At 36.4% G+C, this 13,049-nt stretch overlaps 1 protein-coding gene across 2 annotated transcripts; it reads right to left on the reverse strand.

The window, feature by feature from the left end:
- Positions 1-2,286: 2,286 nt before the first annotated feature.
- Positions 2,287-10,197, reverse strand: myl2b (myosin, light chain 2b, regulatory, cardiac, slow). Of its 2 annotated transcripts, XM_067414466.1 has the most exons (7): positions 10,179-10,197; positions 7,410-7,499; positions 4,599-4,674; positions 4,391-4,495; positions 3,299-3,377; positions 3,042-3,090; positions 2,287-2,821 (listed from the first exon to the last, which is right to left on the reverse strand). In XM_067414466.1, exons 1-7 carry the CDS (start codon positions 10,179-10,181, stop codon positions 2,717-2,719), a joined length of 507 nt encoding a protein of 168 aa, XP_067270567.1. In that variant the 5' UTR covers positions 10,182-10,197; the 3' UTR covers positions 2,287-2,716. The 2 variants fall into 2 exon arrangements, with proteins under 2 accessions (XP_067270567.1, XP_067270564.1); XM_067414463.1 differs by lacking the exon at positions 10,179-10,197 and having other exon boundaries at positions 7,410-7,511.
- Positions 10,198-13,049: the final 2,852 nt, after the last annotated feature.

Consider the following 13,049-nt stretch of genomic DNA (forward strand, 5'->3'; position numbering starts at 1 on the left):
ATGCATGCCTACATTACAATTTAAAGTGGTTTGTTATCAGAGGCGACTTGTGCCCAAGTTGTTTATACAAAGCACAAGGCTAACACTGTATTATAATTAAATGTAAAAGATATTTAAAGGCACAGACAATTGGGCTAAGTGAAATAAGAATACTTGTTGTTAACAATGATTGAGATATAAATAAAAAAAATAGCTAGGTTAAAAAATTCCTTACACTTGTTCATCTAACCTCGCAAACCTTTGAACGGGGCTTTAAGGAGTTGATGATTTGATTCGGGTTATTGGACTTTGTGTTCGTTGACTCACCTCGGCAGAATTTTGTGTAAAAATGTGCCTTGACCTCTTTTAAAGTTCATGGTAGTGAAAGGGATGTACCCGTAACATTAGAGGCTTTGTAAGTCCACAACTCAGAGCAGACAGTAGGTGGCAGTAAAGACTTGTGTTTAGAGGTCTATCTTAACCTGTGCTTTTTTCTTCAGTGCCACTGAAAAGAAATAATATGGAACTTGAATGCGAGTTTGCAGTCTGTATTGAAGTTGATATAATATAAAGACAGTGTACTGTGAAATGATGGCAAGAAACGTACTTCGATTGACAGTTTGATTTATGAATAAATGACACTCATGGAAGTTCCTGAAATTTGCAGACAACACAACCGTCTTCAGCCATATCCATAACGGTGACGAGTCTGCTTACAGACTGGAGGTTGAACAGCTGTCTGTCTGGTGCAGTCACAACGACCTGGAGCTGAACACGCTCAAAACCGTGGACATGATTGTGGACTTCAGGAGAGCATTACCCACATCTTGAGCTGCACTGTGGAAGTCATTCAGGTTCCTGAAGTGGGACACTCACATAGATCTATAGTGAAAAAGGTCCAGCTGGGGAAGTTCAACCTACAGGAGTGTCTGACAGTTCTACTCGGCCATCATTGAGTCTGTCCTGTGTTCATCTATAACTGTCTGGTTGGATTCAGCCACTAAATCAGACATCAGGAGACTACAACGTACAGTCAGAAAGGCTAAGAAGACTATTGGTTCCCCCAGCCCACCCCGGATATGTTTCTTCACCAGAGTGTGAAAAATGGGCTAAGAATCACTTTGGACCCCTCACACCCAGCCTACTCTCTCTTTATTACGGTTGCCCTCTGGCCGGCGCATCAGAATAACAAATAGGCACGAGAAAAGTTTTTTAAACAGATAGTTCACTTAAAAATGAAATTTCTGTCATTCTTTACTCACCCTCAAGTTGTTTCTAACCTGTATGAATTTCTTTCTTCAGCTGAACACAAGGGAAGATATTTTGAAGAATATCAGTAACCAAACAGTTAACTGGAGCCATTGACTTCCATAGTAGGAAAAAAATATATACTATGGAAGTCAAGGGCTCCAGTTAACTGTTTGGTTACTGACATTTTTCAAAATATCTTCCCTTGTGTTCAGCTGAACAAAGAAATTCATACAGGTTTGAAACAACTTGAGGGTGCGAAAAGGATGACCGAATTTTTATTTTAAAGTGAACTATCCGTTTAAGTCAAGTCACCTTCATTTATATAGATTGTTTAAAAGCAGCTTTACAGTGATAATAGGAAATTAATGGAAGATATATTGTTTTGGCACTACAGTAACTCTAGAGGGTTTTGTGATTTTACAAAATTTCAATTGTAAAAAAAAAATGTTTACTTTGAGAACGCAAACTTTGAAATTAGGCTTTGAAATAGTTATGAAACGATACCATTATTATCACCTTCATGTAAACTGCAAAAACCGTGAATCGTGATGGTAGGCACGCGTTTTTGAATACCTATGTTGCACAGGCGCATCGTTTTTCTTTACTAAATGAGTAAAGAAAGTTTTTAGTCGTTAATCAACATCAGACTCACTTACTGAACTGAAAGTTATCATTATTTTGAGAGATGGTCACTTCAGTTTTCTTCATTTTTCCTATACAGTACATTTTATCTGTATTGTGTGTGTGTGTGTGTCCGTGTGTCCAGATAAACCATACATTATGGGGACAAAATGTCCCCACAAAGATGGCAATATCCGAAATCCTTGTGGAGACATTTTTTGTTCCCCATGAGGAAAACGGATAATAATTCACTCATAATCTCAAGTGATGTTTTTTGACAAAATGTAAAAATTTAAAAAATGCAGGAAGTTTTCTGTGACGGGTAGGTTTAGGGAGTTAGTGTAAAGGGACAGAAGATATAGTTTGTACAGTATAAAAATCATTGTTTATGCAGTGCCCCATTAAATATGAAAATGTGTGTGTGTGCGTGTGTGTGTGTAAAATCAAACAAATACCTTTTTGTGAAATATTTTTGCTTGAGAAGTGTAGTTGTATCTTTATAGTAAATAACACTTACTTCACCTTTATTTGATTTGTTTAATAGAATGACATTAATTTATAAATCGTTGTTATTGCACAAATACACTTTGGGGCTGCTGTAAAATTGAAACCATCAGAGATCACATTATGCAAATGTATTGGCTAATGAATCATTTTGCTGTGCATGTTTTATTAGGCACTGTGTATAATAACCTCTAAAAATCACAAAACCGACTCTAATATTAAATGCACTTTCATTTGGTTTATTAGTTCAAATCAGTGCTGGAAATGAAAGCTTATAGCACAGAACAATGTTTTTTGTATCATCTATATCATCTACATCTGAGATGGTCATGATGCTTAAATGTGAGTTGTTGTACGCGGGTCACTCTTGGTCCTTCTCCTCTCCATGTGTGATGATATAGACCAGATTCTTATAGTCCAGATTACCAGCAGCATCTGGAGGAAAAGCGTTAAACATCTGCTCCATCTGAGGAAAGAGTAGTGTTTATGGTGTTTCTACGAGTGGTTATGTTGTTAACACATTATAATTTCAGTAGTTTTTGTTCATAATCTATAGATAAACACCTATAGACAGATAACCCTCTCGCCTTCCATTCACATGTCATTGTGATGTGCAGCACAGCGCTGCCAAGGACACAGACAGCTGAAGTGTTAGACATAAAACAAATAATCTCAAGATGTCAAACCTCTTCTGCCGAAAATCTGTCCGCTTGCGTTGTCAACATCCGTGACAAACTGTGAGGAGAGATGAACTTCGGTTTAACCTTTCGAAATAATCAAATTGCTTCTGGCAAACACTTCACACATGCTTGCAGTCTGTATGTACTGCGTCTATTCAGTAGCTTGTTACAAGTTGCAAAACAAAGCAGAATCTTTTGAGAAATGGATTTACAGAAATATTTGGTTAATATTTATAATATTGTGCAGCTTAAATGGTACTTACAAATCCTTCCTCAAGGTCCCCTTTCCCTCCGGGTCAAACACTTTAAAGGCATTCAGGATGGTCTCCTCTGCGTCAGCACCTGTTTTTAAAGGGAGAAATAGAAAACTGGTATGAGAGATGTCTTTAAAATCATAGGAATACAAAAAGATGGTAATCTTCATATAGGCTCATAGAAGAGCTTCCAGAACATATACTTCCTTATAGGACCATTACACTATAAAAAAAAAAAAAATCAGGTCTCCAATTGAAAATGTTCAAGTGACTGATCACATCTAAATTTTTCAGTTGGCCGAATTTCTGTGAATTAAATTGCATCCAATCACAGAAATTCAATTCGGCCAACTGAAAAATTGAGATGTGATCAGTCAAAATTTCAATTGGAGACATTGTTTATTTTTTTAACAGTGTATGATTCCCAGTAGGATCAAGTGACTCTGTAGGACTTCAAAAGGAAAGAAAATCCCTCAATGATTTCTTTTAGTAGACTTATTTATATATTTATATAGGACTTACATATTTTATATATATATATATATATATATATATATATATATATATATATATATATATATATATATATATATATATATATATATATATATATATATATATCAGAATTAAACTACTTAAAATATTCAGTATAAAATAATGATGAGGTAATGTTGAAACAATGATATTGCGGAATATATTATTACAATTTTAAATAACTTGTCTATGTTAATATAGTTTCAAATTTAATTTATTCCTGCGATCAAAGCTGAATTTTCAGCATCATTACTCCAGTCTTCAGTGTCACATGATCCTTCAGAAATCATTGTAATATAATATTACATTTAAGATATTAAATATTAAATATATTAATAGCATATATGATATTAAATATTACATTTTTGGACGGACAGAGAGACAGATAGACAGATAGCAGTTGAATGCAAAACAGGCTGAAGGTCTATGCCGAGTTAGTGGATGTCTCTTGAAGGCTCAAGAAGTTGCAGTCAGAAATGCTGTAAGGCAACATAAAGATGCTTGCCTTATAGAAAACCCTGCTTTTAAAATCCTGCCAGATAAATTGAAATTCACCCTACCATTTACCTTTTAGCTTCTCCCCAAACATGGTGAGGAAGACGGTGAAGTTAATGGGTCCTGGAGCCTCCTTTAGCATCTGTTCGAGCTCCTCCTGCTTGACGTTCAGGCGGCCTGCGGAGGCAGAAAGCTCAGAGGTCAGAGCTGCTGTCAAAGAGACTCTACAACCAACAATGCAGAACGACACTGACGTATAGCAGAGATTATTACAGTCCACCTAAAGCTGCGAACGTATCCCTCAGGTCATTCTTGTCGATAAAGCCGTCTCTGTTCTGGTCCATGATTGTGAAAGCCTGAGGCAGATGAAAGAGAGAGAGTATAGAGAGTGTGAGAGGGATGCAGAATGTGGTCTGGTGTTTGTTAAAGTCACCATGAAACAGAAGTTGTGATAGCATAGTCCTTTCTTCCCTATTGTGACGTATATCTGAGTGAAATGGCTTCTCGGACAAGATTAAATGTAGGATAGGGCTTGAATTTGTCCATGGGGAATGCTTGCGGGTCTGCTATTGGTGGATCTCATGTGAGTGACAGGTTGCCTTCTCATCAGAGAGATGTGATTGAGGGCACGGGACTTTAAGAAATGTGCACGGATACAAAATGTATACTAAATACTGTAATATTTCATAAAAAATAAGAATTGTATTTTTTGAGTTCATTAAAGGTGAAGGGCGTAATTTCTGCAGCTCAAGTACCTAATAGAAGTAAAAAAAAAAATCTGTTCATAGGTCAAACATATATGTCCATCCCAAACTCATTGCTGAATAAGTAGTTGACATACACTATATTGCCAAAAGTACAATTGGGTCATTCCTCCAAATCAGTGTTCAATCACTTCCATGGTCACAGGCGTATAAAATCAAGCACTAGGCATGTAGACGCTTCTACAAACATTTGTGAAAGAATGGGTCGCTCTAAGGAGCTCAGTGAACTCAAGCGTGGTACCGTGATAAGTTAATGCAATAAGTCCATTCGTGAAATTCCACACTACTAAATATTCCACGGTCAATTGTTAGTGGTATTATTACAAAGTGAAAGCAATTGGGAACAACAGCAACTCAGCCATGAAGTGGTAGGCCACATAAAATATCTGAGTGGGGTCAGTGCATGCTGAGGTTCACATTGTGCAGAAGTCAGCAACTTTCTGCTGTGTCAATAGCTACAGACCTCCAAACTTCATGTGACCTTCAGATTAGCTCAAGCACAGTACGTAGAGAGCTTCATGGAATGGGTTTCCAAGCAGGTAATCCAAGCCTAACATCACCGAGTGCAATGCAAAGTGTGGGATGCAGTGGAGTAAAGCAGCTGCCACTGGACTCTAGAGCAGAGAAGACTTTCTCTAGACACAGATGATGTTCTCTGGAGTGACCAATCATGCTTCTCTGTCTGGCAATTTGATGGATGAGTCTGGGTTTGGCAGTTGCCAGGAGAGCGGTACTTGCCTGACTACATTGTGGCAATTGTAAAGTTTGATGGAGGGGGGATTATGGTGAGGGGGTTGTTTTTCAACCATGACTGTGCAGCGGAGCACAAAGCGAGGTCCATAAAGACATGGATGAGTGAGTTTGGTGTAGAGGAACTTGACTGGCCTGCACAGAGTCCTGACCTCAGCCCGATAGATCACCTTTAGGATGAATTAGAGCGGAGACTGGAAGACAGGCCTTCTCATCCAACATCAATGCCTGTCCTCACAGATGCTCTTCTAGAAGAATAGTAAAAAATTCCCTTAAACACACTCCTAAATCTTGTGGAAAGCCTTCTCAGAAGAGTTGAAGCTGCAAAGGGTGGGCCAACTCCATATTAAACCCTACAGATTAAGAATGGGATGTCATTAACGTTCATGTGCATATAAAGGCAGACATCCCAAAACTTTTGACAATATAGTGTATGTAGTGCAGTTTTAACATTCTTAAAAGTTAATGTATATGTAATAGTGGTAATGTATATGGGGAAATTTTTATTGTGGCTTTAGGTGAAAATATACACTTCGACAAACTTCTAATTTCACTTTTGTAGTTTACAGATGTGTGAAATCATGCTGAAATGTGTCTTATATAATGCATAGAATTCAACTGTTTTGTATGTACTTTTTAATACGCTTGTTCAGACTATTTTTACTGTAAGTCGACCTAAAAATTATAACCCTGTCATTATTCACTTACCATCCTTTTGTTGCAAACATCTTTTCGGATATTTTTTTTTAATCTAATGCCAAAGAAGCATTGAGGATGCACTTTATTTAATTGAGACTTAACAAAGTTCTGAATCTGAACTAGTTTTCCGAGCTTTGGTGGAGAAGAAAGATTATCTATAAATGACAACTGTTTCTCACGCAAAACTATAGTCATGTGGGCTTTTATGATATTTCAAGGATAATTTTATGGGGGTTTTTGTGGAGCGTGAAAGTTCTTAAATTCTCATTTTTCAACATACAAGTTTGAAATGATGTGAGGGGGAGAAAATAATGACATTGAAATCATTTTTAGGAGAATTTATTCTTTATTTAGAGTTCAGATCCCCCAAACCCGTTGTCATGGTGTTTTTTGTTTTTGTAATGCATCTTGTTTGGCTAAACTCCCTCTGTTTGTATATTTATAGCTCCTGTAATTCTGCTTTACTTCATGTCTTTGTGTCTATTTGTGAAATGTGCAAGAGAGAGACCGAAAGAGAGAGAGACTGGTAGCATTTGTCTGCACGTCCTCATCACTGCCATCTCCGATCAGCGTCATGCTTATCCTGTTTGTCGTGATCTTTTCACAGGCGCTTTGAGACCAGAGAGAACGTCTGTCCTGCTGCATTTTCCACACAAATTTCAGGGGCTTGACAGCAGGTTGGTGTGTGTGCGTTCAGGGTGTAAATCACTCCACTGTGCTAATCGTTACTGACACATTCTGAATTATTCACTAGCTATGATGAACACTGACATATTGAAGTCACATGCGGGAATCTCGCTGCTCAATATCGCAGTGAAAGAGTCATGATAAAGACAATTGTCATAGCAATTAGAGTCAAGCGAGCAGTTGGTTTGTACCTCTTTAAACTCCTGGATCTGTGCTTGCTCAAACATGGAGAAGACGTTTGAATTGGCTCCTTCTGATCGCTTCTTTGCCTTTTTGGGTGCCTGCAACAACATATTACACAGAATGCTTGTGATTGGTTAAATAGAAGTACGTGTGTCATTTCAAAAGTACACTACATTATAAATAACGTATTGCGAAATAAGAGAAAGAACTGCAAAACTTTCCTTTTAGGCTGACATCCCTCTACTATTCAAAAGTTTGGGGTCACTACAATTTTTGTAACACTTTAGTTTAGGGTCCAATTCTCACTATTAATAGTTGCATTTTAAGCATGCATATAACTAGGATATTGGCTGTGTATTAGTACTTATTAGTACTTATTAATGTCTTATTATGACCTTATTTCTACATACATAATCATCCATATCCATAAATTACATATGTTACATGTAGTTACTAAAGTAATAACTCTAAATTACGCATAATTACCGAATCTTTGTTTTTTTGTGGTCAAAATATTACTATTTTTACTATTTTTGAGCAAATAAATGCTGCTTGGAGAGCAGAAGAGACATTTTTAAAAAATCTTACAGACCCCAAATGTTTAAATGGTTTATCTCATTATGCCAGTAAACGTTTTTTTATTTAAAAAAAAATTATGTTGACTTTAGTTGTTTTTCTCAGATAGCAGTCGGATTAAATGGAGACTTTTGCTGAAGTCTCACAGTTCTCGGATGTTTCTCCTGAGAATATTGTCTCAATGTATGCTACTAACTCAAATCAACTGATGTGCATGTTCATTTTAAAGCAGTCAATGCTGTCTGATTTGTGCCTATTTTCATTTCTCTTAAGGAGTTTTAAGAGAGTTGATGTTAAATTGAAACTTGTGCAATGAAAGTGCTAAATCTGAGTAATGATGTGTCCCTCTGTGTGAGTGTATGAGAATGGAAAGGTTTGGTGCCCTGCAGGATGTATAATTAGCTCGGAGAGCGAGAACTCAGCCAGTGGATCAGATGTGGGATTACACACTGGCGCTGACTGTTGACAGCCTCATCTTTGAGCCTGTTGATACGTAATCCCACCAAGACAGGGATTAATCGCTACTATTTACATTCCTGCCACAGAATTTGGGAAACATTGTGAGATGCGTTTCTGCTCGATGACATCGCAGCCCGACAGCTGCTCGTCGGCCTTCTGTCTGGATTAAATCTCAACAGTTGTGCTGCTCACGAGGTCAGAGCTGAACCATGATGTCATTTTTAATACTGATGTATTTTCAAAGGTTTTTGCGATATATAGCCTCCAGATCAGTCCAGAGCAAAATATTATTGCTCAAAGGTTTTCAATACTTTTTAGACATTCATTACTAACTATAATTAACTTTGCAACTACATGCCAATTTATTCTACTAACCTGAACCCTTCAGCATCATTACTCCTGTCACACGATCCTTCAGAAGTCATTCTAATATGATGATTTGATATTTAATTATTAATGTGCTGCTTAATATTGTTTGGAATCTGTCATAATTTTTTCAGGAATCTTTGATGAATAGAAAGTTCAAAAGAACAGAACTCATTCAAAATAGTATTTTATCAGTGACATTATCAGCTTAACACATCCTTACTGGATAAAATAATTAATTTCTTTCATAAAAAGAAAGAGAAAATAAATACTGGCCCCAAACTTTTGAATGGTAGTGTTTATTGTTACTAAAGATTTCTATTTTAAATAAATGCTGTTGGTTTTTAATTTTTACTTTACATTTTATTCATCAAAGAATCCTGAAAAAGTATCACAGGTTTTAAAAAATATTAAGGAGCAAAATTGTATCCAACATTGGTAACAAATCCTCATATTAGAGTGATTTCTGAAGGATCATGTCACACTGAAGACTGGAGTAATGATGCTGAAATTTCAGCTTTGGATCACAGGAATAAATTATATTAAAGTAGAAAACCATTATTTTAAATAGTAAAAAATATTTCACAATATTACTGCCTTTTATGTATTTTTGATTAAATAAATGCAGGCTTGATGAGCATAAGAGTGTTCTTTCAAAAAACATTTAAAAAAATACCGGTACTACTGCGTGTGTGTGTGTGTGTATATATATATATATATATATATATATATATACACACATACATATGTTAGTGCTGTCAATTGGTTAAAAAACTCAGAATTAATCGTGATTAACATAACATTAAAGTTGATATATGTATTTTTTTTAATTAATTTTTTATAGCAAAACCTGTTCACAGTTGGAGCCATTGTTGAGATTTATTCTGAAACTTTAGAGGTGATATTTGGGTCTAGTAGATAAAAAACATAATTGAGCAGAAGTCTACATTGCTTTCATTTTAGTCCCATTACTGTCTAGAAGAAATAACTGAAACATTAAAGAGATCTTATTTATGATCATTTTTTTTCCTTTATATTGAGAGCAAATGAATTGTTTCAGTTGTTTTGCGATAAATATATTAGTCACTTGTTTCCTTTTTCAATTTAAGTAATGAAAATGTTGGTATCTATCTTTGAACAGAAACTTTTCATTTATTTATTTGTTGAATGTGAAATGAATGAAACATCCGAGGTGGTGGATGAGTCAGACAGATGTAAGTGGCTCGATGAATCAGATTTAAACTTGACACAAATCAACTCGGCCATGCTAATTTATTAGATCTTCATTTGGACACATCGAGAGAATAGTGAGTTATGTGTCTGCTGATAATAAGACAAAAAAATGAATGAATAAATGTATGGCAAAGCAAACTCACCATGATCGTGACCCTTGAATTCAGAAGACAAAGCAGAAGTGATTTTTAAACAGGGTGGAAATGCTGATTTTATAAGCCCATTCCCCACCTCTGACTGTCTATAAATACATCCTCCATGGTGCTTAACCCAATTGTAGAAGTCCGAAGTTATTATAAGAATCCTGATTAAAGGGGTTTAATACAGCAGCCAATGGGCTTCAACGCAGAACAGGTGACAATTGTTGGAAAATGGCTGGAACTTTCCTGAACCTCGAATGTGTGATTGACAGCAGCATTTCTTTGTAAGACTTTTCCTCTTTGTAGGTTCATTTCATACTGTTGTGTTGGATACAAGTGGGCTAGTAGCTCAACGTTTGGATATTTAGATGTGCAAGTGTCACTGACTTAGACAAATGATGAATAAACGTGAAGTCTTTGGGAGATTTTAGTGGAAGTATAAAGTCAGAGGAACTTCCTAGACTTCTTGTTCTACGATGAAACGGTGTCTTCACAAATAATGAAACAGAAAATAAGTTTTAGTGTGGTTGATGTTGTCGGGAGGGAGAAAGGTGACCTCTGCTTGACTTCTCACACTGCGACACCAGAAAAGACAGTTTACCCTTCCAGAGATGATCATGTGGTCATTTACAATTGCAAAGAAGAACGGCTTTTAAGAGGAGAGGAGCTATAATGCTTTTATATATTTTTAACTTTCATGATTTTGCTGTTTGAGCATTAAAAAGGTTAGCAAAAGTTCCAAAGCACAAAGTCGCTCCAAAGGGAGTTATTCTCTGTGTCACTGCTCCACTGTTTCTGCTGCATCCCAGTTCAGAGGCTGCGTCCTTTAAAGGCGGATTGTGACAACAGACGTTACCGCCACTCATCCGTGGCAGCTGTCACAATGCTATGTGACAAGAACAGTCCTTAGTACGCCAGATTTTTGGATTAAAATATCCATTAACCACTAGAACAATGGAAATACTAGTAGAAATACTTTGTTGATTCATGAGCTTACATTATCCCAAATGTTGGGATCTATCAATGACATCATATCCTCGTTTTCCTTTTTTTGTAGAAACCATGGTAACACCAAAGACACTTTAATATATGTTTTATTGAGCATGATCTCACAAAAATAGTATAAATATAGAATAAATAGTACAAGTGTACAATCTCGTGGGATGAGTTTTGCCGTGCATATGGTACGCGGTTTTTCGCGTGCATATGATGCACACTTTATGGCGTATTATACGTACGAACCCCCCACCCCACCACCCTTATCCTTCCTACCCAAGAGCGTCTCATACGCACGCCATAAATTGCGTGTCATATGCACGCGAAAAACTGCGTAGCATTTGCATGCCAAAACTCCTTTTGGCGTATCCATTCCACGAGATTTCACACTCGTACTATTGCATTACCATGTGATAGTGTTGCTGTTTTATTAGACAGGTGAGCAACTGTTTTGATACATTTATAGACAGAAAACTAATCATTGTTATACAGCTCAACACAGTTAGTCTTCAGTTTAATTCAGTTTTTTCTTGATTTACAGCGAGTACCATGCCTAATATTGATCTAGTCTACTGCAGTGTGAACAAGAGTCTCATAGTAGCTACTGAGCAAACACACAAATTAGCATTATAGCACAACTTTCAACACACTCAAGTATATCTAATATGTAGGGCTGTGATCGATTAAAATATTTAATCGTGATTAATCACATGATTGTCATGAGTTAACTCATCAATTAATCAGAACTTAATTGCACATTTTTATCAGTTCTAAATGTACCTCAAATGAATACTTTTCAAGTTTTAGTACTCTAATCAACATGGGTATGGGCAAATATGCATGATTTATTAGTAGTGAAACCATACTCAAAAGCATGCAACAAAAGCCCCTTCATCGGCACACAGCCTTTCAGTAAACCCAAACGTTATTTACTCAGCTGCGCATAATAGTGCTAAATATATTTTTTTTATACATATATATTATATTGTTCCGCATTCTGTTTTCTATCATACCCTGTGGATGTTTGTGATTATGATAACAGAATCAAGTTGACCAGTGCTGCGAGGGAAACCGAGAACTATCGTGCTTGGACATGGACTGCAGCAAACGTGCTCAGTGTAAAAACACCCTTTTCTTTTATTTCGACCTGGAGTCTAATAAAATTTAAACAGAAAAAATTGCTTATGCAGGCTTTATAACATCAATTGTTTTAGAATAGTAATGTTAATGTTAGCCCTTTTCTTTCCCCATTTCTGTTTGCTGCTGCATCCTTTACGTCTATGGCTGCTTTTGATTTCTCCAACTACAGCTAGACCACGGATCAAAAAAAAATTTGCGCTGCATTAATAAAATTAGTGCTGTTAAAATTATTGTATTGTTAATGTGTTATTAACACGTTAATTTTGACAACCCATAAAAAACCATGATAAAAGTGCTGTTACCCCACATACACATGAGTGGAAGAAGTGAAGTCGTCGTCTGCGGCCGAATAAAAGCTTCACGAAATCCAGGCCTCATCGAGCTCCACATATTTGTTTTAAATGACCTTTAGCGGCGGGATATTAAATATTGTGGCTTTTAACTGTTGTAAAATATCAGTATCGCATTTACACTCATGCTATTGTGGACAGAAAAACATAACTTGTGATATTGCACTTGTTACTCGTGTGATGTAGCTCAACTATATCATGATGTGAATATGAGACAAAAACTCAAACAGACTAATATTGATCAGCTCACTGCATTGTGCAATAGGTGTTCGCAGAGCGAACACACAGAGTAGCATTATAACATCACTTTTAACACACTCAGATGTATCTAATATGATAAAACAGCACTGCGTTACCTCACATGCATGAGAAGAAGAAGAAGCGGAAG

Source organism: Pseudorasbora parva, chromosome 13 (genome assembly GCF_024679245.1).
Source record: "Pseudorasbora parva isolate DD20220531a chromosome 13, ASM2467924v1, whole genome shotgun sequence".
NCBI lineage: Eukaryota > Metazoa > Chordata > Actinopteri > Cypriniformes > Gobionidae > Pseudorasbora > Pseudorasbora parva.

Excerpts from the sequence above, each read along its gene's own strand:
- myl2b (XM_067414463.1), bottom strand. The coding sequence starts at position 7,511 with ATGTTGTTGCAGGCACCCAAAAAGGCAAAGAAGCGATCAGAAGGAGCC. Across the intron at positions 4,675-7,409 it reads AGATCCAGGAGTTTAAAGAG|GCTTTCACAATCATGGACCA; the intron begins GTACAAACCAAC and ends CATCTGCCTCAG. Across the intron at positions 2,822-3,041 it reads ACAGATTTTCGGCAGAAGAG|ATGGAGCAGATGTTTAACGC; the intron begins GTTTGACATCTT and ends CTCTTTCCTCAG.